This window comes from Bos taurus, chromosome X, assembly GCF_002263795.3.
Source record: "Bos taurus isolate L1 Dominette 01449 registration number 42190680 breed Hereford chromosome X, ARS-UCD2.0, whole genome shotgun sequence".
Taxonomy (NCBI): domain Eukaryota; kingdom Metazoa; phylum Chordata; class Mammalia; order Artiodactyla; family Bovidae; genus Bos; species Bos taurus.
Genome location: NC_037357.1, coordinates 124,716,298 through 124,739,076, shown reverse-complemented (window position 1 = coordinate 124,739,076; position 22,779 = coordinate 124,716,298). Strand labels below are relative to the sequence as shown.

General features: G+C 38.7%; 1 protein-coding gene across 9 annotated transcripts in view; it reads left to right on the top strand.

Annotated features, from left to right (window-relative positions):
- PPEF1 (protein phosphatase with EF-hand domain 1) overlaps positions 1 to 22,779 on the top strand; it is a 157,401-nt gene that overhangs the window by 30,669 nt on the left and 103,953 nt on the right. For 5 of the 9 annotated variants that reach the window (XM_015461783.3, XM_059883888.1, XM_015461778.3 and 2 more), the window contains 3 exons: positions 2,265 to 2,362; positions 3,355 to 3,428; positions 9,226 to 9,390. Coding sequence is in view for 5 of the 9 variants with exons in the window: in XM_059883888.1 (XP_059739871.1) it covers positions 9,318 to 9,390 (73 nt within the window). In the remaining 4 variants the exon portion in view is untranslated. Of the gene's footprint in view, positions 1 to 2,013; positions 2,123 to 2,264; positions 2,363 to 3,354; positions 3,429 to 9,225; positions 9,391 to 14,807; positions 15,231 to 22,779 lie in introns of those variants that run through there. The other 4 variants (XM_059883890.1, XM_015461777.3, XM_024988542.2 and 1 more) reach the window with 4 other exon arrangements.

Below are 22,779 nucleotides of genomic sequence, written 5' to 3'. Positions count from 1 at the left end.
TTCCTTGAGGATTTCACATGTAAAAGGACAAATTACAGCACACTTTGGGAAATTCTATAATTGGACACACACATGGCTTGGAGAGCCAGAAGACAGAATGACTAACTCCACTTTGGTGATTTAGGAAAGGCTTCACACAGAGGAGGTGACATTTGAACAACTGTAGCTAGACATAGGCATCATTTAATCACGTGGCTTGAATAGGCATTTGGCTGGAAACCCAGCCGTATAGTGACATTGTCCATTATTTTGGGGGAGCCTGGGTAACTGTATTATCGTTTATAGTACTTATAGCAGCCTTACCAGTTTCTAGTCCTGGAGCCTCTGCCATGGAGACCTATATGGTTGAATAGCCTCATAATGAGGCCCTCTGGTAATATTTAATATGCTAATAGGAGTTCTGAAGCCCAGAACTGCCTTTCCAGTTATTTTTTTAACGTGACTCCATTAGATTAAATAGTAAGCTAGGTAACCACTTTACTGGATCTCCTGCGGCTCTCAATTGCAGAAAGGAATTGGCTAAAGAGCAGCTTTGGGTGGGGTTATGAAATGCTTATGACTGGAGACCTTTAAATCCTAGCTCAGGATGACTTAGCAGCAGCAGCAGCAGGATGCCTAAGGCCAGTAAGCTCAAAAATACATGTGGTATGTAACCAGCTGGGAAGAGTTTGGGAGGAATATTGCTGTTGGTGCAGCAGCAGGCAACTTGAGACTTGAGGACCAAGATCTCTCACCCCTGAATTGCCTCCAAAGATAGCAGAACTGAGGCTGGTGACATATAGTACTGACACTGGCACTTCAGTTTTTCAGTCGTGTCTCCCTCCTCTTCCTTCTCAAACTCAGCAGAACCACAGGCCAGCTTTCCGCTTCCATTATGCTGATGATGGGAGGTGAATGTCCCTCTCACAGATACATTTTTTTTTTTTTTTTTACACTGAGCAAGGGCTCACATGGCCACGGTGCAGAAAGCCAAACACTGGCAGCAGGCGTTTGTAACAAAATAAAGGTTTGTTGCAGGGCCAGGCAAGGAGAACAGGCAGCTCATGCTTCCAAAGACCTGAACTCCTTGATGGCTTTCAGGCAGGGGTTTTAAAGACAGTGTTGGGGTGAGGGTCACAGCATGCATGATCTGCTTGTAGATCTTCCTTTGACTGGTTGCTAGTGAGGTAGCTGTGGGGTGTTTCAGGGATCTCCACCTTCTGATTCCAACTAGTCTGGGGTCTACATGCTTGTAGTCAGCATGGAGCCACCATCCTCCACTGGGTAAGGGATCTTAGTTCTGCAGAACAACTCTGAGATAATGCGTCAGATTATCTGTATCACTTTGGGAGGAACTAGGAGTCCTGTGACTCTGTTGTCCACATCATTAACTGCTTTCATCTGCTCTTTGAACTCAAGGAGGCTAGGAGACCAGGACCTTTTTCTACAAACAAGAAACAGGACATGGAGGGGCTTTTGTGTCTGAGAGGGTTCTGCACAGTCCTGCTCAGTTTCAGTCCTTCCTTTTCTATGATACTCCTCAACTTCAGGGAAACAGGTGCATATTAAGAAAGGGAATAAAGTTTTGGATAGAGCGGTTAATCATAAACTCCACAGAGGAACTTGGTTTTAGGAGGAGTCAGTTTCATGTTCTCCAACAAGCAGAGGAAAAAATGCCATAGAAGTAAATTTGTAGTGTGGCACCCAAAGGCTACTCCCTTAAACCCACACCTCTTCAAGTCCTAAGAAGGAATGTTTAGTGTTCCCACTTCCTTCTCTTAATTGTGCCTAGCTTACTATAATGTTTCCTAAAAATTATCCTCAGTTGACTTAAAAGTCAGTTACTAAATGCTTTTCTGCCCTTACTTACCAAAATTCATTCTGTATTTTGTACTGACCAGATTATTTATGCAAACAGTGGCTCGGTCTTGCCTATACAAAGCCTGGTCCCCTTGGAAGCAGTCATGTGACCAGAGCCCATTACTTGAGTGCTTCCCTTTATCTCTTTGCTGGGAACAGGGCAGGGTTGGGGCAGACAGCTGCGGCTCACGGGCCAGCGCAGCCTCTCCCAGATCTGCAGCTCTGGGCTCGTCTTCCAGGCTGAAAGGCAAAGCCTATTTGAGTTACTTCTTTGTGTGTATGTGTATGTATTTGTTTTTTGATATATTTAATCAAGAGCTCTCCCTGCACAGAGCTGTAGAGATGTGAGATGTATGGAGTGTGTGTGTGTGTGTATGTAGGGGGATGATCCAGAGAGAGTTGAAATTGTACCTCTTTTCTTTCAGATCTCTGCATCCCTCAGAGAAGTTTTTTCCTGATTTTGTTTCTCTTGAAGCACCTGGGGTGAGGATAAACTTCTACATTGGCCAAGCAGAAGAAGCAGGTAATATGTTTGTTTGTTCTTAGGTATTTTGGGCAAGCAGAAGTCTACATTATAAACATACATTGTGTAGCAATGGAATGGGAAATGTGCACTCCTTGAAGTTTATTTCATTGCTTTGCATTTTCTCAGAATGATTTTTCTCGAAGATGGTGATTGCAAATCAGTTGTCATTGTCTTACAAAAGATGTACAGGTGAATTTGCATTCTGAAGCAATGTAGCCTATTTCAAATGAACTCGATACTTGGGAAGACTCTGTGGTCACTTGGGTGAGAGCTAAAAAATGAGAGAAGGGATACTTTGAGAAACTCTTCCAGACCCTTCATAGGCATTGCCCACTACACAACTGAAGATTCAGAAATTTTCCTTGCCCTCTTGTTGCACAGGACCACAGGATTTCCATCTGTCTGTAAAAAAGGGACGCAGAATCCCTTGCAATGTTCAAGATTTCTTTTTGGTGATTTTGTGCTTCTGTAGATCAAATTGGATCCTGAAACCAAAGCACAGCTAACTTTTTGGTGGATAGACATTTTTTTTAAAGCATTAAATAGAATGGATCTTCAGTCCTGCACTGATCAGCTGTGCCATGGAGTCTCATATTTAATTTCTCAGTCTCAGTTTTTTCATCTTTAATACAGAGTGATGATACTCCTTGAAATTTGCTGTGACGATTAACTGGAATAATAGAAATATAAAGTATCCACTGTGCTGGGTAAATAGTCCCTTAATAAACAGTTGTGATTTTAACTGTTATTGTTACTGGTAAAGCGTTTTTTCTTTACCAGTAATAATAAAAAAGCTCTCTTGGGGGAAAAGAGTCCATTTCTTTGTGAATCTACAGTTATCCCAGAACCAGTAGACACCCACAGGGTTTAGTCTCTGGGAGGTCCCCAGACAGTGCATTCTGAAGAAAGAGATAAGAGCAAACAGGTTTTGTTTCAACACTTTGACCGCAATAGGTACCACTCATGCATGGCTCTTCTTAACCCCTCAGCTAAGAAGAATTCTGTTCCAGTTTTGTTTTTCCATCCTCAGTCTTCTCATTAGTCTTTAGTACAAGTCTGTAAGGTAAGTGTTTTTATCTCTATTTTCTTATGAGAAAACTGAAGTGCAGAGGAATTAATAACTAGCTGAGAAGAATTTAAACTCTGGTTTGTCTGACTGCTAAACCCCAGTCTCCATTGGGCCAGCATTAGCAGTTATGAATGATAGATGTTCTTGAAATACTTTACCTCAAGAGGGTCCCCTGTTTGGCTGTTTGGGAAAAAGTGAACACTCTAGCTTTTTCTTAGAGATTCATGTTAGAGATACACATTGACATTCAGAAGGTTCTGGGAAGTCCTGCAGTGAAGGAACCTGTTGAATACTGCTTCTCCTGAACTTATTTGATGGTGGGGCTTTTTTTTTTTTTTTTTTGGTCTAATTTCGAGAATCATAAACCACATAGAATTCTCCCACAAACGTTCTTTGGAAAACCTGGCACTTGGCCTAGCTGCCTCCTGATTACAATCCTGTCTGGGAGAATAGCACACACCCTTGGATAGCTTCTGGTGGTCAGTATGGTTTCCTTGTTTTTCTTCCCCTTTCATGGACCCAGGCATAATCATCAGCTTTGTCTTACAGAATTCCCCTTATTCATTGAAGACCCCAGACAGGAGTACATGCTTATAGGATTATACTGGAAGGGTGGTGGTGGAAGGGGCCCTTCTAGAGCAGTCTGCCAGGGACTCCTCTACCTCCTCTATGCCCCTTCGTCATGTTTAGTCCACAGACCTCAGGCTGTAGAACCTCTGTTTCAGCGGATGCCAAAAAGCATGCTGCAGCAGAGTGAGCCTGAAGAGGTGTCTGTGTTCCATGCTCGTGTGTCATGCTCTGAGCGGGGAGAACTAAACAATTAGATGTGCTCATCTCTCACACTGGGGACTGGGGTTTGTTGCCAGTTGATGACTGGGTTCTGAATTTGGGGTTCTTGGGGCCAGAGCTGGAGTACAGATTTCTCACAGAAGTCAGCATCTCTAGGAAAAGCTGAGTTTCTTGCATGGGAAACCATGCAGTTCACGTCTAGAATGCCAGAGGTGGAGCAGAATCAAGGTCATGGTGGCTGAGGAAGGTGTGGGCCTTCAGTAGAGATGTGCTTAGAAAGAAAACCAAGAATAAGTAAGAACAACTCAGGGAGCCTGGGTTAGTACTTGAAGGGTGCTTGAAGGCCAAGGTTGGACTGGCTCCAAGGGCCATCGTTTGTTCTTTCCTTGTATTTTTGCATTGGGAAATGAATAGTGATTAAATGAAAGGAACTGAACCATGTCAAACAGTCTCGCCCTCCAGTTCTCCCGGCTCCCTCTACTCCTCCCCCGTCCCCCACAGTAGCAGAAACCTTTTAGCAGAAACCTCAGAAGACTTTTCCTTTGGCAGATTATGAGTGAGTGCCAATGATGAGTCACTATTTTATGTTTATGCTTTAGAATCATCCTTGGTGTGTATTGGTAGGGGCAGCAGCACTGAGCAAGTTTCAAGCTGTTTTTGCCAAGATCCACCTTTTTGGTGGTTTTTATCACTGACCATGGTATCCTCAGGTCTTGGTGAAGGCTGCAGAGACTCCCCGCCTCTTGAGCCAGAGAACCCCTTTCAGGCCCTAGGGCATCGTTTCTTCAGACTCCTTTAGCACACTAAGTACTTATCTCCCGCTGACAGAGGGCAGGGAATGGAAGGAGCTTAGATTGTCCCACATAATGGAAAATTCCAAGATCATTTTTATCTGCTTTATACCACCCAGGGTTGTCTTCAAAGGCACTTACATTGCTTCCAAACATGTGTGATTGCAGTCTAGGTTGGGTAGTGTGTGGGAGTAGTGAGTGGCACCTGGCCATAATCAGCTCTTGTTTTGGTGAGAAATAAAATGCGGTGACTCTTCTTTGTTTTGTTTTACCTGTTACCTGAGGAAATTAAATTATTATCAATTAATAATGTAAAAATTCCAATAGCAAATTATTTTTTCTAAATAACCCAAAATTCTCAAACAATTCTCATTTCTTTCTGTCATGATTTAAAATTTTTCTTTAAAAATGAATATATAAGTACTACCCATTTTCTGGTTTAATAAAAGACTTTTGTGTAATTAAATAGCATGTATTTGTGCATGGAATGATGGACTAATAATTACTTTTAGCATTCATTTTTTAAAGGGCCCTGGATTACAAATATTTATTCTCTTATTCATTCATTCATTCACTTGGCATTTTTCAAACACCTGCTACGTGAAAGGCACTGTGTAGGTGCCAGAGATTCAAGGAGTATTTAGAAAGAAAGGTATCCATGGAGCTTACAATCTAGCAGAAATATACTTAAGTTTGATGCTTTTTAGTTCTTAGTGAATCTTTTATATGGACTTTTGTTTGTTGTGTAATGAGTTGACTGAGGAGTGGCTGAGAACCGAATGCCTTTAGAGAGAGAAATTTTTTTCCTGGGGAAAAAATTGAGTTTGAAGTATATCACTTCCTGTCATTGCATCAGCGTTGCCTACTCAGTGTCTAACTCTGTGTATTCGTAAAACGGGGTAGAAAAAAGTAGTATAAAAATGGAAGCAGAGCCCAAGGGAGATATGCAGAGCAGTGCTTCTCAGACTGAGATATGGGGAGTGCTTGTGTCAAAGTTCCATGAAGGGTGCATTTTTAATTGCAAATTCCTAGGCCCCCTTGGACTGCTTGAATCCAAGTATTGGCAGTAATACTTGGATTGTATTGGGAGTGTGCCTTTTAAAATAATCTCCCCTGGTAAGTTTTGCAGTGCTCATGTAGGAGAGTATGGATCTAGGCACATGGAGAAACTCTCCAGGACCAAATGTCCTACTTCAAAGGTTGAGGAAAAATCCAGCAGACATGCTCTCATAGGCACTGTAGATAACCTTTGAGAAATGTCTGAGGATGGAGAGAACAGAGGCAATGGGTAAATAGTGCTTCAGTTTCAAAAACAAGAAAAGAGTAGATCCCAGAAGCCACTACCTTATAAGCCTGACATGACCTCTGGAAAAATTCTGTTCCAAACAGATGGAGTCAAAGCATTTAGAGGAAAATATGATAATCACTAGGCATCGTTGTGGGTTTGCTGGAACATTGTTTCCAGTAGAGAATGTCAAGCTCTGCTGCACATTAGAATTACCTGGGGAGCTTTTAATACTCTCGATGCCCAAACTGCACTCAATACCAGTGACATCAGAATCTCTGGGGATGGGACCCAGGCATCACTATTCTTCAAATCCCCAGAGACTCTTAATTTGTTGAGGTGGCCTCTGAGCATTGAGAGTTTTAAAAGCTTCCCAGGTGATGCTAATATGCAACAGACTTTGACAGCTGGTTTGTCTATATGACGTTAGGTAAGTATCTTGGTTTTCTTGCACTGTGTGTAAATTCTAGGTAATTTTAAAAGTCTCTGTGACCTTTAAAGTGGCTGCCCAGGTGGTGCTAGTGGTAAAGAACTTGCCTGCCAATGCTGGAGACATAAGAGATGCAGGTTCAATCCCTGGGTGGGGAAGATGCCCTGGAGGGTAGCATGGTTGTCCACTCCAGTGTTCTTGCCTGAAGAATCCCATGGACAAAGGGGCCTGGAGGACTGCAGTCCATGGGGTTGCAAAGAGTCAGGCATGACTGAAGAGACTTAGTACGCACACATGCACCACCTTTAAATGTCTATGATTCTGTTACTAAATAAAAATAATGGCAAACTATTTTCCTTTCTTTCTTCCTCCCTCCCTCCCTCCTTCCTTCTGCCTTCCTCTCCTCCTCCTCTTTATCTTCTGCTGTTGCTGGCTAGCCTGGAATATGTGTGTGTGTTAGTTGTTCAGTTATGTCTGACTCTTGCGACCCCATGGACTGTAGCCCTTCAGTCTCCTCTGTCCATGGATTTCCCAGGCAAGAATACTGGAGTGGGTTGCCACTCCCTTCTCCAGAGGATCTTCCCGATCCAGGGCTCAAAGCCAGGTCTCCTGCACTACAGGCAGATAGGTTCTTTACCGTCTGAACCATGAGGGAAACCCAGCCTGGAATGTAAGGTGTCAGATTATGTATCTTAATTTCATTAAAATATTTAGCGAAATTTCCAAATACATCTTATAGATAAGTAAGTGGATACTTATGATGGGTAAATTTGCCACCTGACTAAATGAATATGCTGGGAGAGTGTGACTGCAATGGGTCTGTACTAACCTTGGAGATTGGTCTGGAGTGGAATGCCACAAGGGTTTTCTGCCCTTGAAGCTGACCCTATTAACATTTTTTACTCATGATGTGGATAAGAGAGACATGTAAGAAATGCCTATCGAATTTGGAAATAACCCAAAGTTTAAGAGAGTTAATTAATTCCATAACCCATAGTTTAGGAGGGTTAATTAATTCCGTAATAGAATCAAGCCTAGCTCTGATCAGAATGTCTGTTTATTAAGGTTATAGTTGTTTTAAAAATATTTCCATAATTCAAATATTTTCCTCATTTCTTTCTGCCCCTTTCTTTCATTGATTCACATTTTGAAGCTTTTAGTGTAGTACTAAAAGAAAAATAGGCAGGCTTGGCAGAGTCCCAAGTCAGTTGTTCTCTTTGTTACTATCAAGAAATGCAAATAGATTAGCTCAGCTGGTTTGGAGCATCATGAAATAAAGGAAACATCCCACAAGTCATGAGGTGGGGTTACTATAGAAAGGAATTTAGTTGAAAACTCCCATGGGATGGTTGTGAAAGATCCAATATAGCAGTCTCAGCTAACCCATCAAAAGGCCCGGTCAGTGTGAGGGCAGACTTTGGAGGGGCCTCAGAAATGCCTGGAGAGCTTGTTTGAAAAGGGCATTTTTCTAGGGAGGCCTTCAGCCTCTGTTTTTTTAAAGCAAGTATGCCAACTGATTCTGAGAAACAGTGTCAGAGAACTCATTGTTGACTAAAAAAGATGCACAGCATGAGAGTTGTGAGCTAAGTTTTATTTGGGGCAAAATGAGGACTGCAGCCCAGGAAACAGCACCTCAGATAGCTCTGAGAGACTGCTCCAAAGAGGCAGGTCAATATATAAGACTTCGGTGAATGGGGAGTTTAATGCAATCAAACACTTATTTTACAAAAGGTTTTCTGCTAGTCATGAGCTGATGTCATCATAAGGGGATTTAGTGCTTTTCTGGGCTTTTTTAGATATGAAGAGATGCAAGGATTGGGATCATGAAATCAGTTCCTGAAAATAGCTGACTGTCTAGAGGCCTGTTCCACTAGTTTCCCTGGAGGACAGAGTGCCTCACTCTCCACCCTGAACTCCCTTTAGGGTGTGTCGAAGGTCAACAGCCGCAGCAGCACGGGATTCAGTCTCAGCAGAAGCTGACTGCAAATGCCCTTGACAAGCCCCAATTTGTAGTTGACATCATTTTGGTTTGAATTTTGGCATAACTGTATAAATATGTTGTCTCATAGTCATTTTCCAATTTGTGTATTTAAAAGCCTAGATAGATATAGTAATAACTATTTTGAGCTTAAAACCAAAGCTGTTAATTTGTGTCAGATCCTTCATAGTGCCTTACCTATATTTCAATTATAAAATTGTTTGCTCTTAAATTTCCATTTTACTTTTCATTTTAATGCTTTATTTTATAGAGTATTGATCTGACCTAGACACGGGCAAGCTATAATTTATGTGTTGCAGAAATGCAGCCTATATCTGCTGTGTTGCTGCTGCTGTGTTTTGGAAAATAAATCAGGATTAGATTATGTCTGATCACTTTCCACATCACATGATGAACAGCAGTTGAGGAGAAGCAAAAAATGAATCCTGCTGAGCAGCCCGTAGATACCTTGTTGTTAACGGGCGCTTTCCTCCCCACCTTGTGTGTCCTCCTCCTAGGATCTGTGACCCAGGTGAATCAGTCAGAAGGGGCTCTTCACAGCGCAGAGGGAAGCACTTTTCACACTGTTTTAGAATGAGAAGTTGAATTCATGAACACACCTAATTTAGAAGACATGGGCTGTGGCACTTCATCTGCAACAAAAGACAAGAAATCTGAGAAAGGTGAGTTCCAGGAGTGTGCCTGCCTTCCTGAATGAAAAGGGGAGGGTGAGCTGGGTTCATCCTCTGCCCCTTTCTCAATTACTCACATGGTTCTCAAGCTGCCCAGAGAGATTTTTCACCAGACATCATCACTCGAACTGAAGGTTAAATATTGGGATAATGTTGGTAACTACCTTTAGGAAGAGGTAGCTCTGAATTTATAATGTGCCATAAAGTATTATCTGAGAGATATTTTATGTTTGATTTGATTTCAGTTGAAAATGTACCAATATAAAATCTCAATTTAAAACTCAGTGGCAGGGAACAAGAAAGCCTCTCTGTAAATTTATATCTGTTTATTCAATACACTTATAAATAGCTCTATCCATACCTATGTGACATTTGGTAGCATCATTAAATTTTTATTAGATTTTATAACTCAGTGATCAGATTATTATTTATAGCTGTTCAGTACAGAACCTCATGAAAAAAAAAAGAACTTCATGAGATTTGCTTCATGTTTTCAGAATGTTCTAGGTAGAATTTGAGAAATGCTAGATCATCTGCTTCCCCAAAAGTATGTTGTTTCTAAATAGATGATGTGCCCCCCCCCACTACCCCCCATGTAATTAGAGGCTTCTGTATTTCCTTTGTTTACTTTGTACTGAGGTTCTTTCTCACAGATACTAGAATCTAGTTGAAACTCACTTGAATGTTTCTTTAATAGACATAGTCTCCACATGCAAATTAAACCCAAAACAAACAGGCTAGGATGATTGTGTGAATAACTTGCTCTTAAACTCCATTCCTGTGTTATTTTGGTTGTATTAATAGATAATTTTCCCAGTTTCTATTCCACATCTTTGTTTTAGCAGTTCACTCAGGCTTAACATGCAGAGTTTAGGATACAGAGTATTCTATCCTAATTAGTGTGGGATGTTTTCCTTTGGAAATCAAATGCTGGTCTCCCTCCCAGCTGACTTAATGCCAGTGAGTTAGCAAATTAATCCTTGACAGTAGAGTAACAGAGATGCACTAAGTCTTTGAAATCTGTAAGCATGTCATGAAATAAATCTTTCAAGAGCTCCAACTGAACTAATTCCATGGTAGTAATTTATTGTGAGAGTAGAGATTACCCAGATTTTTAAAAATGTAGCCAGATTTCTTAGGTTAAAAAAAAAAGCCAAGCCCAACATGTAAATGTAGATTCTTTTTCTGAAATGCATTTCAGCTTTTGAAATGTTGCATGTAAATGAAAACATTAATTTTGAATTTTCGGTTGCTGTTTCTTGTAAATAATTTATTGAGATGAAATTCATGTAAGACAAAATTAACCATCTGAACAATTCAGTGGCATGTATACAAAGCTGTGTAACCACCACTTTCCTCTAGTTCTCAAACTTTTCCATCACTGCAAAGTAAAATCCCTTATTTATTAATCAGTTTCTGCATATTTCCCTCTTCCCTCAGACCCTGACAACTGCCAATCTGTATTCTTTTTCTATGAATTTACCTGTTCTGGACATGTCATGTAAATAGAATCATAGATGATATGACCTTTTCCTCTGGCTTCCTTTACTTAGCATAATGTTTTTGAGGTTCATCCATGTTGTAGCATGCATCAATATTTCATTCCTTTTTAAGGCTGGATAATATTTCATCATGTGTATGTATTACATTTTTTTTGTATCACATTTTTTAGTCCATTCATTTGATGGACATTGGGTTTTTTCCACCTTTTTAGCTATTGTGAATAGTGCTACTATGCACATGAGTGTATGTATACTTATTTGAGTCTGTGTTTTCAGTTCTTTTGGGTATATACCTAGTAATGAAATTTCAGGGTCATTTGGCTATTTTGTGGTTGACTTTTTAAGGAAATGACAAACTGTTTTCCTGGATCACTTTTTAATAATAGCAGCTTTATTGAGATATAATTCACATACTACACAATTCACCAGTTTAAAGTATAAAATTCAGTGACTTTTTTGGTATATTGATACAGCTGTATAAACCATCACCACAATCAATTTTGGAACATTTTCATCCCCCTGCTCCCCAAACCAGTAGCAGTTACTCTCCTACGCTATACCTCCCCAGCCCTAGGCAGTCACAAATCTACCTCTGTCTGTAAATTTGGGCTGTTCTGGACATTTCATATAAACATAATCAGACAATATGGGGTCTTTCATGTCTGACTTCTTTTATTCAGCATAGTGTTTCAGAGTTTATCCATGTCATGTCATGAATCAGAACTTCATTCCTTTGTATTGCTGAATAATATTCCATTGTATGAATATGTAACCTTGTATTCATCCATTCATCAATTAATGGGTATTTAGATTGTTTCTACTTTTTTACTATAGTGAGCAATGCTACTATGAACATTCATATACAAGTTATTATGTAAATACATGTTTTCAGTTCTCTTGGTTATAGACCTTTGAGAAGAATTGCTGGGTCATTTGATAGCTCAATGTTTAACATTCTGAGAAACGTCTAAACTTGTTTTCCCAAGTGGCTACACCATTTTGTATCCCTGTCAGTAAGGTATGAGTGTTCTTATTTCTCCATATCCTCAGCCACACTTGTTATTGTCTTTCCTTTTGATTATAACCATCCTAGTGGATATGGAGTGGTATCTCATTAGGGTTTTTATTTGCATGCCCCTAATGACTAAAGATGCTGAGCATCTTTTCATGTATTTATTAGCCATTTGTAGATCTTCTTTGGAGAAATGTCTGTTCAGATCATTTGCTAATTTTTAAATTATTTTTTGTAAGACTTTAAAATATATTCTAGTTACAAGTTCCTTATCAAATGTGTGATTTGCAAATATTTTTACCCATTCAGTGGGTTGTCTTCTCATTTTCTTGATAATGTTCTTTGAAGCACAAAAGTTTTAGTTTTGATGAAGTCCAGTTTATTTTTTCTTTGGTTACTTGTGCTTTTGGGTCAAATCCAAGATTATTTGTACTTCTGTTTTCTTCTAAGAATTTTTAAAAAATTATTTATTTATTGGCTATACTGGATCTTCTTCACTGTGTGCTGGCTTTCTCTAGTTGCACTGAACAGGGGCTACTCTCTAGTTGTGGTTTGCGGGCTTCTCGTTGCAGTGGCTTCTCTTGTTGCAGAGCACAGGCTCTACGTGCATGGGCTTCAGTAATTGTGGCTCCAGGGTTCTAGAGCGAGGCTCGGGTAGTTGTGGTGCGCCAGCTGAGTTGCCTTGCAGCGGACAGGTTGAGTTGCCTTGTGGCATGTGGGATCTTCCTGGACCAGGGATCCAACCTATGTCCCCTGCATTGGCAAGTGGATTCTTAACTATTGGATCACTAAGGATGCCCAATAATTTTGTATTTTTAGCCCTTCCATTTAGTTCTTGATCAATTTTGAGTTAATTTTCATATATGGTGTGAGGAAAGAAAGTGAAAGTGAAAGTTAAGTCGCTTAGTTGTGTCCGACTCTTTGCGACCCCGTGGACTGTAGCCCACCAGGCTCCTCCGTCCATGGGGTTCTCCAGTCAAGAATACTGGAGTGGGTTGCCGTTTCCTTCTCCAGGGGATCTTCCTGACCCAGGGATCGAACCCAGGTCTCCCGCACTGCAGGCAGACGCTTTAACCTCTGAGCTGCCAGGGAAGCCCCGGTATGAGGTGGGGATACAAATGTATCCTTTGGATGTGAATAGTTGTCCCAACACTATTTGTTGAAAAGATTATTTTTTCCCCATTGAATGATCTTGGCACTCTTGCCAAAAGTCAGTTGACCATAAATGTCAGGGTTTTATTTCTGGATTCTCAATTCTGTTCCATTGATCTATGTGTCCAATCCTGTGTCCTGCCTGGACCATCCAATATGTCCAGCCAATATCACACCATCTTGATTACTGTAGATTTTGTAGAAAGTTTTGAAATTGGAGATGTGAATCCTTTGACTTTCTCTTTTTCAAGATTGTTTTGGCTGGGTCCCTTGCATTTCCATATAAATTTTAGAATCAATTTCTTAAAAGAAACCAGCTGGAGTGTTGGTGTGGATTATTTTGAATCTGTAGATCAATTTGGGAAGTATTCTTAAACAGTTAAATCATCTGATTCATGAACACAGGGTATCTTTCCAGTTATTTAGGTCTTTAATTTCTTTCAATGATGTTTTGTAGTATTCAGAGTTTGAGTTTCACTCTTCTTTTGTTAAATTTAACCCAGGTATTTATTCTTTTTGATGCTATTGTAAATGATATTGTTGTCTTTTTTTTAAATTTAAATTTATTTATTTTAATTAGAGGCTAATTACTTTACAATATTGTATTGGTTTTGCCATACATCAACATGAATCCGCCATGGGTGTACATGTGTTTTCTTCATTTTTGGGGTGTTCATTGCAAGTGTGTGGAAAAACAGTTGGTCTTTGAATGCTGATTGATTGTATATCCTGAGACTTTGCTAAGCTCATTTATTAGCTCTAATAGATTTTTAGTGGATTTCTTAGGATTTTCTATTTATAAATCATGTCATCTGCAAATAAAGGTAATTTTGCTTCTTCCTTTCTATTCTTTGCCTTTGATTTCACTTTCTTTCTTGACTGTCCTGGCTGCAATCTCTGTTACTGTTAAATAGAAATGCAAGAGTAGGCTTCCTTGTCTTGTTCTTGATCTTAGGGGGAAAGCATTCAGTCTTTCACCTTTAAGTGTGATATTAGCTGTGACCTTTCTTTTTTTATGGATGCTCTTTATCAGGTTGAGGAAGTTTATTGATTTTTTTTTAATTAAAAAATGATATTTAACTTTGTCTAATGCCTTAATCTGCATGTATTGGGAAGATCATGTAGTTTTGTTTTTTATTCTGTGTTATTGAGTATATTAATTGAATTTCAGATATTGAACTAAATTTGTATTCCTGACATAAATCCCACTTGATCATGGTATATAATCTTTTTTATATGTTACTGAATTCAGTTTGCTAGCATTTTGTTTAAGATTTTTGCTTCTATATTCAAGAGATATATTGGTCTCTATTTTCCTTTTCCTTTGATGTCTTTGTCTGAATTTGATATCAGGGTAGTACTAGTCTTACAGAATGAGTTGGAAAGTATTCCATCTCTTCTATAGTTTAAAAGAGTTTGTGAAGAATTAGAATTAATTCTTTAAACGTTTGGTAGAATTTGTCAGTGAAGCCATCTGGGCATGGGCCTTTCTTTGTGGGTAGTTTTTTGATTACTTTTTCTACTCTTTACTTGTTATAATAAAGTATATTGTCATATTTTCTATTTCTTCTTGAGTCATTTTCAGTAGTTTGTGTCCTTGAAGAACTGGTTCATTTCATCTCGTCAGGGAATGTTTAACAGGAGGATTCCTATGTGCTGTTTCTCACAAGTCCTTTGTTTCTTTTTAAGTGGAACAGCACGCTGCTCCCAGGAACTGAGGTCATTATGTGAGGCAGGCTTGAATCTCCTTTAGTAAACATTCTCTTTACGACAAAACTGCTTAGTCTCGATCCCCTTTCTTGAGATATGGATTGTCTCCTGACCTTGTGACCATTATTAATCCCTTGTTCCCTTGGTAACAGTTGCTGTACATTTGGTTTTCTGATCTTTATCATTGTCAAAAGGAACTTCTTGTACCACAGCCTTTATATACTCACAGAGAAATCATTAAAACACCTTTGCTCCATCAGAGCTTGGGGTCCCCGTGTCTTTCTTTCTCTCTCTCTCTTTCTCCCTCCCTTCGGCTCTCTCTTTCACTTTCTTATCATCAACTCTGGACCGCCAGGTCCCGGTCCATTAAAGGACCCCAACAAATGGCGCCCCAGAACAGGGACACTGGTATATGTGGCATTTTGGTCGGAGGGACTCGGGACCTATTGAGGTCGGTAAGTACTAAGACATGGGTCAAACGGCTGGAAAGCCCCATCATTTCTCTACTTTACTTCACCATTTGTTTAAAGCTCAGGGACTTTTGGTTTAGCGCCAATGAATACAGGCTTGCTTTCAAACAGTGGTTAAATGTAATCCTTGATTCCCTGATAAATGCAGTTTTGATTTAGAAATTTGGCACTGGGTCAAAGAAAATGTTGAATGAGCCGCCAAGCAAGGAAAAAATATTCCAATTGATTTCTAGCCCTCAACGATATTCAACAACAGACAGAACACTTGTTGCATGAATATGAATTAGATGATAAAACTTTACAAAAGGCCCAATTAGAACAACATGAAATATTTCAAAATTTTCTTACTAGCCCTGCCCCGGCTGCTCCAAATGCTCCTCCTCTGCTAACAGGCGCAACTCCAAAAGTCTCTCCTTTGTTAGAACCTAATGAAAGTTATACTAATTTTTTAGCGAGATTAGAAACTGCTATTTCCCATACTGTAATCAGAGAAGAAACCAAGAAACAGCTAGAGAAATTACTTGCTTATGAGAATGCAAATCAGGAATGTCAGAGAGCTATCGCTGCAATTCATGAGACTGGGACTATTACTGATTATTTGAAGGCTTGTCACAATCTAGAATCAGAAACTCAAAAGATGCAAATGCTAGCTGAAACAATGGCTACTACCTTTAAAAAGGGAAATGAAGGATGCTTTACATGTAGAGATAAAAACCATTTAAAAAGGGACTGCCCTAAGAAGGCTAATAAAAAACCTCCAAGAATTCGCCCTCATTGCCATAGAGGAATGCATTGGGCCAAAGACTGTAAATTTAAATTTGATATTGATGGAAAACCTATTCCAGGGAACTCCAAACAGGGGACCCCCCTGGTCCCCTACAACAAAAACCAGGGGCAAATTCTATCTTTTCCCTCAAACCATCAACATCCGGCAATGCTACCGTTAATATACCAGCCCTAGATGATTTTTTCCTTTACCCTTAAGCAGTCCCTTCTAGAGTACCTACTGGACTTTTTGGACCCCTGCCTCCACAAACCTTCAGTCTTTTATTTGGCTGATCTAGTTTGGCTTCTAAAGGAATTACTGTTCACCCTGGAATAATTGATTCAAATTATAAAGGAGCAATTCAAATTATGATGTCATCTCAGATTCTATGGCAATTCTAAAAAGGGGACAAAATTGCTCAATTACTTCTTTTGCCTTACATTTCTATTCACTCCTCTAATAATGTATGGACAAGCAGATTCAGCAGTACAGATGAAAGACAATCCTTATGGACATCATTGGTATCTGAATATGCCCAACCAAATATAAATATCAAAAATAATAAAAGATTTTCTAGTCTCCTCGACACTGGATCTAATATTACTATTATTTCCAAACACTTATGGCCCAAATCCTGGCCTATACAAAAGGTCTCTTGCCAAATTGCAGGAATTTCTCAAATCAAAGTACAAGAAATTTATCAAAATTTTCAAATCTACCCATATGAAAGACCAAAAGGCCAACCTACAACATTAAGACCTTATGTGATAAATGCACCCCTTAATCTAATAAAAAGAAACAAAGGACTTGTGAGAAACAGCACGTAGGAATCCTCCTGTTAAACACTCCCTGACATCATCTGAATTATTTCTTAGCACATACTTGTTCAGAGTCTTCCCTTATTCTTTTTAGTCTTCCATTATCTTTTGTTGAATATATCAATCAATGTTTATTATAAATTCCATAGTAATCTATGGAAACTGATACAATGTGTTTATTTATATTTACCATAAAAAGTTTTTCTCATTCAAAAATATAAGATTGAGAAAGCAACTGGAAATAATAATCATCATTCTGCTACCCAGTTTTTTTTTTATATAGTGTATATTTTTGATCATCCTAAATAGTAATTTTTTTATAGCCTTGCTTTGGCACTGAGACATGATTGTGTAAACATTTCTCAAATTGTTATGCTTTGTAAACATTTTAGCCATTGCTAAATGTCTCATTAGTGGATAGGCCATAATATAATTAATTATTCCTCAATATTTGACATTTAGGTTTGAAGAATTTACATTGAATAATTTCTTCATGTAAAGATTTTTCCTTATTTTGGGTTATTTCCATATTTAGGTGATTTGACATGAAATTTCTGTGTCAAGGGCTATGAAAGTTTTGAAAGATTTCTTGATAGAAAAGAATAGTTATTATTTCCTTATTACTAACTGTATTACAGAGTATTGACAATATTCTGCATATATTTTATTTAGTCCTTGCAGTAAACCTGAGTAAAGTGTTATCATTACTTTTTGTACTGAGGAAGAATCTTGTGCTCAGTGATTAGGTAAGTACTTGTCAAGGTTATCCCCGAGTTGGGATTTGAACCCAGGGAGTTCTGAATACAGTGTTTTTTGCCATCAACCATTACACCCTTTCATGGTGCCTTCCAAAATTGCTGTTCTTGGAAACTAGCTAAATGTATGCATGTAAAGTACCTTTTATTTGCATAGTGCTTTTATAGTTGGACAAAATCTTTCACATATATTTGATCTTCACAACCTGTGAAGGATTGTTCTCAATTTGCAGAAAAGGAAACTGAGGCTTTGAGAGGCAAAGTGATTTGCTTAAGACATAACTAGTAAGTGGCAGAGCCAGGCCTAGAGCTTACCTCTGACTAGTGTGATGGATTTTTTTCCCCACCTTGGTCATTGAGCCCCACCGCAGCATTCTGCCTCCAGAGTATCATGGCATTTTTGAGAAAGAATAGCCTACATATAAAATTGAGGCTATCCCTTTCTTGTGGGCTATCTGCGTTCCATGTAGAGAAGTAGCATTGTTGTTGTGTTATTGTTGTTAGTTTGATTCTTTTGTGATATGCAGTATGGGAGAGAATAGTTGTTGCCAAAACTCTTGGAGGAAGCTTTGATTAATTTCGTTTTCTTCATGAGGAAATGGAGACTTAGATTAAAGAGCTGCCCAAAGTCATGTACTAGTTGATGTCTGAGTCTGAATTGGAACCAGCTCTGACAGATACCAAAGTTCATGCTCCTTTTGATATGCTGCCCTGACATGTAAAACTGGAATTTATACAAAAAAACAGAAATTAAACATTGTAGTTTCCTTCTCCTGAATTTCACTTTACACTTAAAGTTTTATATTGATGGGTTTTGAATGAATAATCTATTACCTTTTATTTTTTCCTGTAGAGCACTTTGAAAACACTATATTTTCTTTTATTTCTTCCCTTGAGACCACTTAGAAATGCATTTATTCATTTAAGTGCTAGGTCTCCTACAAAGGCTATCTAGCATTTTTGGCTTTGAAGTTTGATGCTTTTAAGCTATGACAATGGAAATTTTCTCTAATGGATATTGTTCTCTTAAAAAATATTTGTCCTCTATTTTTGCCTAAAAATGTAAAAATACTAAATAGCAATCTGTTAGAAAAATAAAATTCAACATAGCAAATTTAAAGATCTTATTGGCTTTATTGAATGATTCATGAATCAGGCAGCATTCCATCTAGAAAACAGAAAAGAACTTCAAAAAGCTGCAGAAAAGGAGAGATTTTTAAAGTCAGAAAGGGAGTGGGACAAGGAAATCATAAATGAAAAGAATTATTTCAGGCAAGGTCAGCTTCCTTTGGGGAAAAACAGGGGTCTATCAGGTTGATTACCTCACTAGTGCTGGCCAGAAAATTCTAGACAGGTTAAGATTACATTCCTAGGAGAGGCTGAAAATGCAATTAGGTTAGGTACTAAGTTTCTGTTTGCTGACATGGAGCTTAGTACAAGTGACTCCATTTGGGGCCTGTTGCCTCTTTTTTTTTTTTTTTTTAACCAATTCCCCTGTTTTCATCAGACTCTCAGCCTGAAAGATATGAAACAAAACAAAACATTAGTACCACTCCCAGCTAATCTCTGAGTTCTTACAATTTTTGTTGATCTTTTGTGTGCTATTCACAGGTCAATGTTATTTGCTTAATCTCTGTGATATGCACAGGCCATGACTTCACGTTCACAATTTTTAAGTCTGTCATTTTCTTTATTCCTTTTCTGATGTTCCAGTGCTAGAGAGTTCATTTGCTTAGTGATGAATGGCTGCAATCATTCTTTTAAAGCTTTTTAGAGGATACAGTGTTCCAGGGAGACTACTGTGATTATGATAAGCAGGATAATTCCCAGTGTTTGCGGTATACTTCAAAACCATGGTGCCCAAGACGCAAACCAATCAAAATCAAATAAGTCAAGGAAAGACCCTTGAAGGATTTACGTTTTTAAGTGACTTGTTCCGTGATCTTATGTAGCTGAGTTTCAACTTTGCCAGAAATGTTAATCTAGGTGCAGCAGATGGTGTTGGCCACAGCAGACACTTCCCTTACAAAGCTGAAAGATAATCAAGAACTGTCCATCAACGGGAATTTGCCATATGACTCAGGGAACTCAAACCGGGCCTCTGTAACAACCTAGAGGGGTGGGATGGGGAGGAAAGTGGGAGGGAGGTTCAAGAGGGAGGGGACATATGTATACCTATGGCTGATTCATGTTGATGTTTGGCAGAAACCAACACAATTCTGTAAAGCAATTATCCTTCAATTAAAAAAATTTTTTTAATTAAAAAAAAACACATAATCAAGGGCTATCCAATTACCAAGAGCAACTTTGGCCATAGAGTCTCAGGATTTTCACTGGGCAGCTTTTCCTTTAGCAACAAATTCTGCAGTAAGATAAAGAGTTTAGGAGAGATTCCTGATCATAGCCTATTTACATTTATTTCTGACCAGGGAAGTAGGGACCAGCCAAAGAAAGCAAATCCTAAATCATGAAAGCCTCCTGGTAGGTTCTTTATAACTTGACAATGCAAATTCAGGGGAGTTGACCAATGAGGTGTCTCTGTGGACAGTTAGGGGAACAGTTAGGTCACCTAAGAGATATTGCCCAGTTATGCACAGTCATCTAGGTATTCATAGACCCAAGGAGAATGTTAATCACCATGGACAAAGATAAATCCTGTCAGGGCACAAACTACTTCCAATAAGGTAGTACTGTAAAGAGACAGCTCAGGTTTTTTGATGATGACAAATTTAGCAGTGAAAGGTTATCCCTCCCCTTGGCAATGGGCTGGGAGATACTGGGGATGGTGTTACCTTTCCAGGCCAATCCTAGAGTGAAGGAAAGAAAGAGAAGAAGAAAGGGTTTCATGTTTAAAGTATGAAGTCTGCTTTTTTAAAACTTTTTTGGCTGCCCTTTGAGGCATGTGGGATCTTTGTTTCCCCGACCAGAGATTGAACCTGTGCCCCCTGCAGTGGAAGAACAGAGTCTTAACCGCTGGATCACCAGGGAAGTCCCTAAGTATGAAGTCGTGATCCAACATCTTGGGAGAAAGCAGTCCATATTAATATCAGCTATTTGTCTTTTTGTCAGTCTGATTTGGAAGTCGCTAGCATTTGTGTAGGACAGATAACCAGGTGAAGCCTTCTTGGGCTGTGAAATGTGTCCCCAAGGTTCAAGTTCCTAAAGTTTGGCTGTCATCTGGGTAGTGAAGCATATCTGGGATAGTCCCTTCCAAGGAGATTCAAGGGCAGTCTTTGTTCTTAGTGATTCCAAGTCAAAAGGGTAGCAGAAAATTGGAAACATTAGTTTGATGAGTTATAGCCAGATATTTGAGGAAACTATAAGAATATAGGATCCGGTCTAATTTATAGGTATTTAACAAAATCTCAAAGACAATGAATTGGATATAATATCTACAAAGGTGCAAGCATCTTTCTTTCTAGAATTACCCCCATTTTTTAAAATCAAAGATAAAAATAAAATCAAAGATAATCACAGTAAAATTAATTTATTTGCGTTATACTTGGCCTGATTATTTACATAGGTGCAGCAAGAATAGTAATTGACCCTATGGGTTCTTTTTAAGCCTGCTTTGCTGGAACCTTGTAAGTAAGGTACCAGGTCGACTTTTCCGAGGGACTTTATTGGTTCCATAAAGTCAACCTTAGTTCTTTAAAGCAGTCTGGTCATATCTGAGTCTATGTACATCTCTCTCAAATATGACATTCCAGTTAAAGCTTTTGTAACCAGTGCTTCTGATTGTGTCCTGTTACAAGGATAATAGATTCTCATTCAGCTTATGTAAATAACTATTTTGCCATAAAAAGAATGCTCAAGAGTCTCCAAATTTTGGAGGAGTCAGGTAGGGAGAAAAAGTTAATGTTTACAAAATTGTATTTTACCAAATTGTTTTAAGTCATAGATAGCTTAAGAGAAAAAGTTTCCTCAAATCTAGAAAAGCAAAACATTAAAGAACCAGCAGTGCTTCAAGCAAGAAGGAATAAAAATTATAATCACCCTTTTCAATTCATTCAGTTCTAGGTTATTTATTCTTGTTCTGCTTTAATCCATTTTCCCCCATTAGTTCTAGAAATTCTTACCCAATTCAGTATTTTTAAAATTTTTATTTATTTTAAATTAGTTTAAATTAGTTGGAAGATATTTACAATATTGTGATGGTTTCTGCCATACATCAACATGAATCAGCCATAGGTATACATGTGTCCCCCCCATCCTGAACCCCCCTCCCACTGCCCTCCCCACTCTATCCCTCTAGGTTGTCCCAGAGCACTGGCTTTGAGTACCCTGCTTCGTACATTGAACTCACACTGGTTGTCTGTTTTACATGTGGTAATGTATATGTTTCAGTGCTATTCTCTCAAATCATCCCGCCCTCTCCTTCTTCCATGAAGTCCAAAAGTCTGTTCTTTACATCTGTGTTTCCTTTGCTGCCCTGCATGTAGGATTGTCAGTATCATTTTTCTAAATTTCATATATATGGATTAATATATAGTATTTGTCTGTCTTTTTCTGACTTACTTCACTCTGTATAACAGGCTTTAGGTTCATCCACCTCATTAGAACTGACTCAGATGCTCCTTTTTATAGCTGAGTAGTACTCCACTGTATATATGTACCATAACTTCCTTATCCATTCATCTGCCAATGGATATCTAGGTTGCTTTCATATCCTAGCTATTGTAAATAGTGCTGCAGTGAACAGTGAGGTACATGTGTCTCTTTCAATTCTGGTTTTCTTGGGATGCATGCCCAGCAGTGGGATTGCTGGATCATATAGCCGGTCTATGCCAAGTTTTTTAAGGAATCTGCCCACTGTTCTTCATAGTGGCTGTACTAGTTTGCATTCCCACCAGCAGTATAAGAGAGTTTCCTTTTCTCCACACCCTCTCTAGCATTTATTGTTTGTAGACGTTTTGATGATGGCCATTCTGACTACTGTGAGATGACCAATTCAATATTATGATCTTAAAGTTATCAGAAACTTGTGTTTGCCAAATTCTTTCCATGAATCTCCTTGAAGATGGGTCACTTCTGCAGCAACATTTTTGCAGAAGCATCTGAGTAAAATAATAAGTGTAAATGACAGAAGACTTTAAAAAATGCCCATTGTTATAATGAGCATTTATTCTCTAATGAGAATTTATTATAATGGAATTGACAAGGAAATGTGGTTATTTCTGTGACACTCAACATTG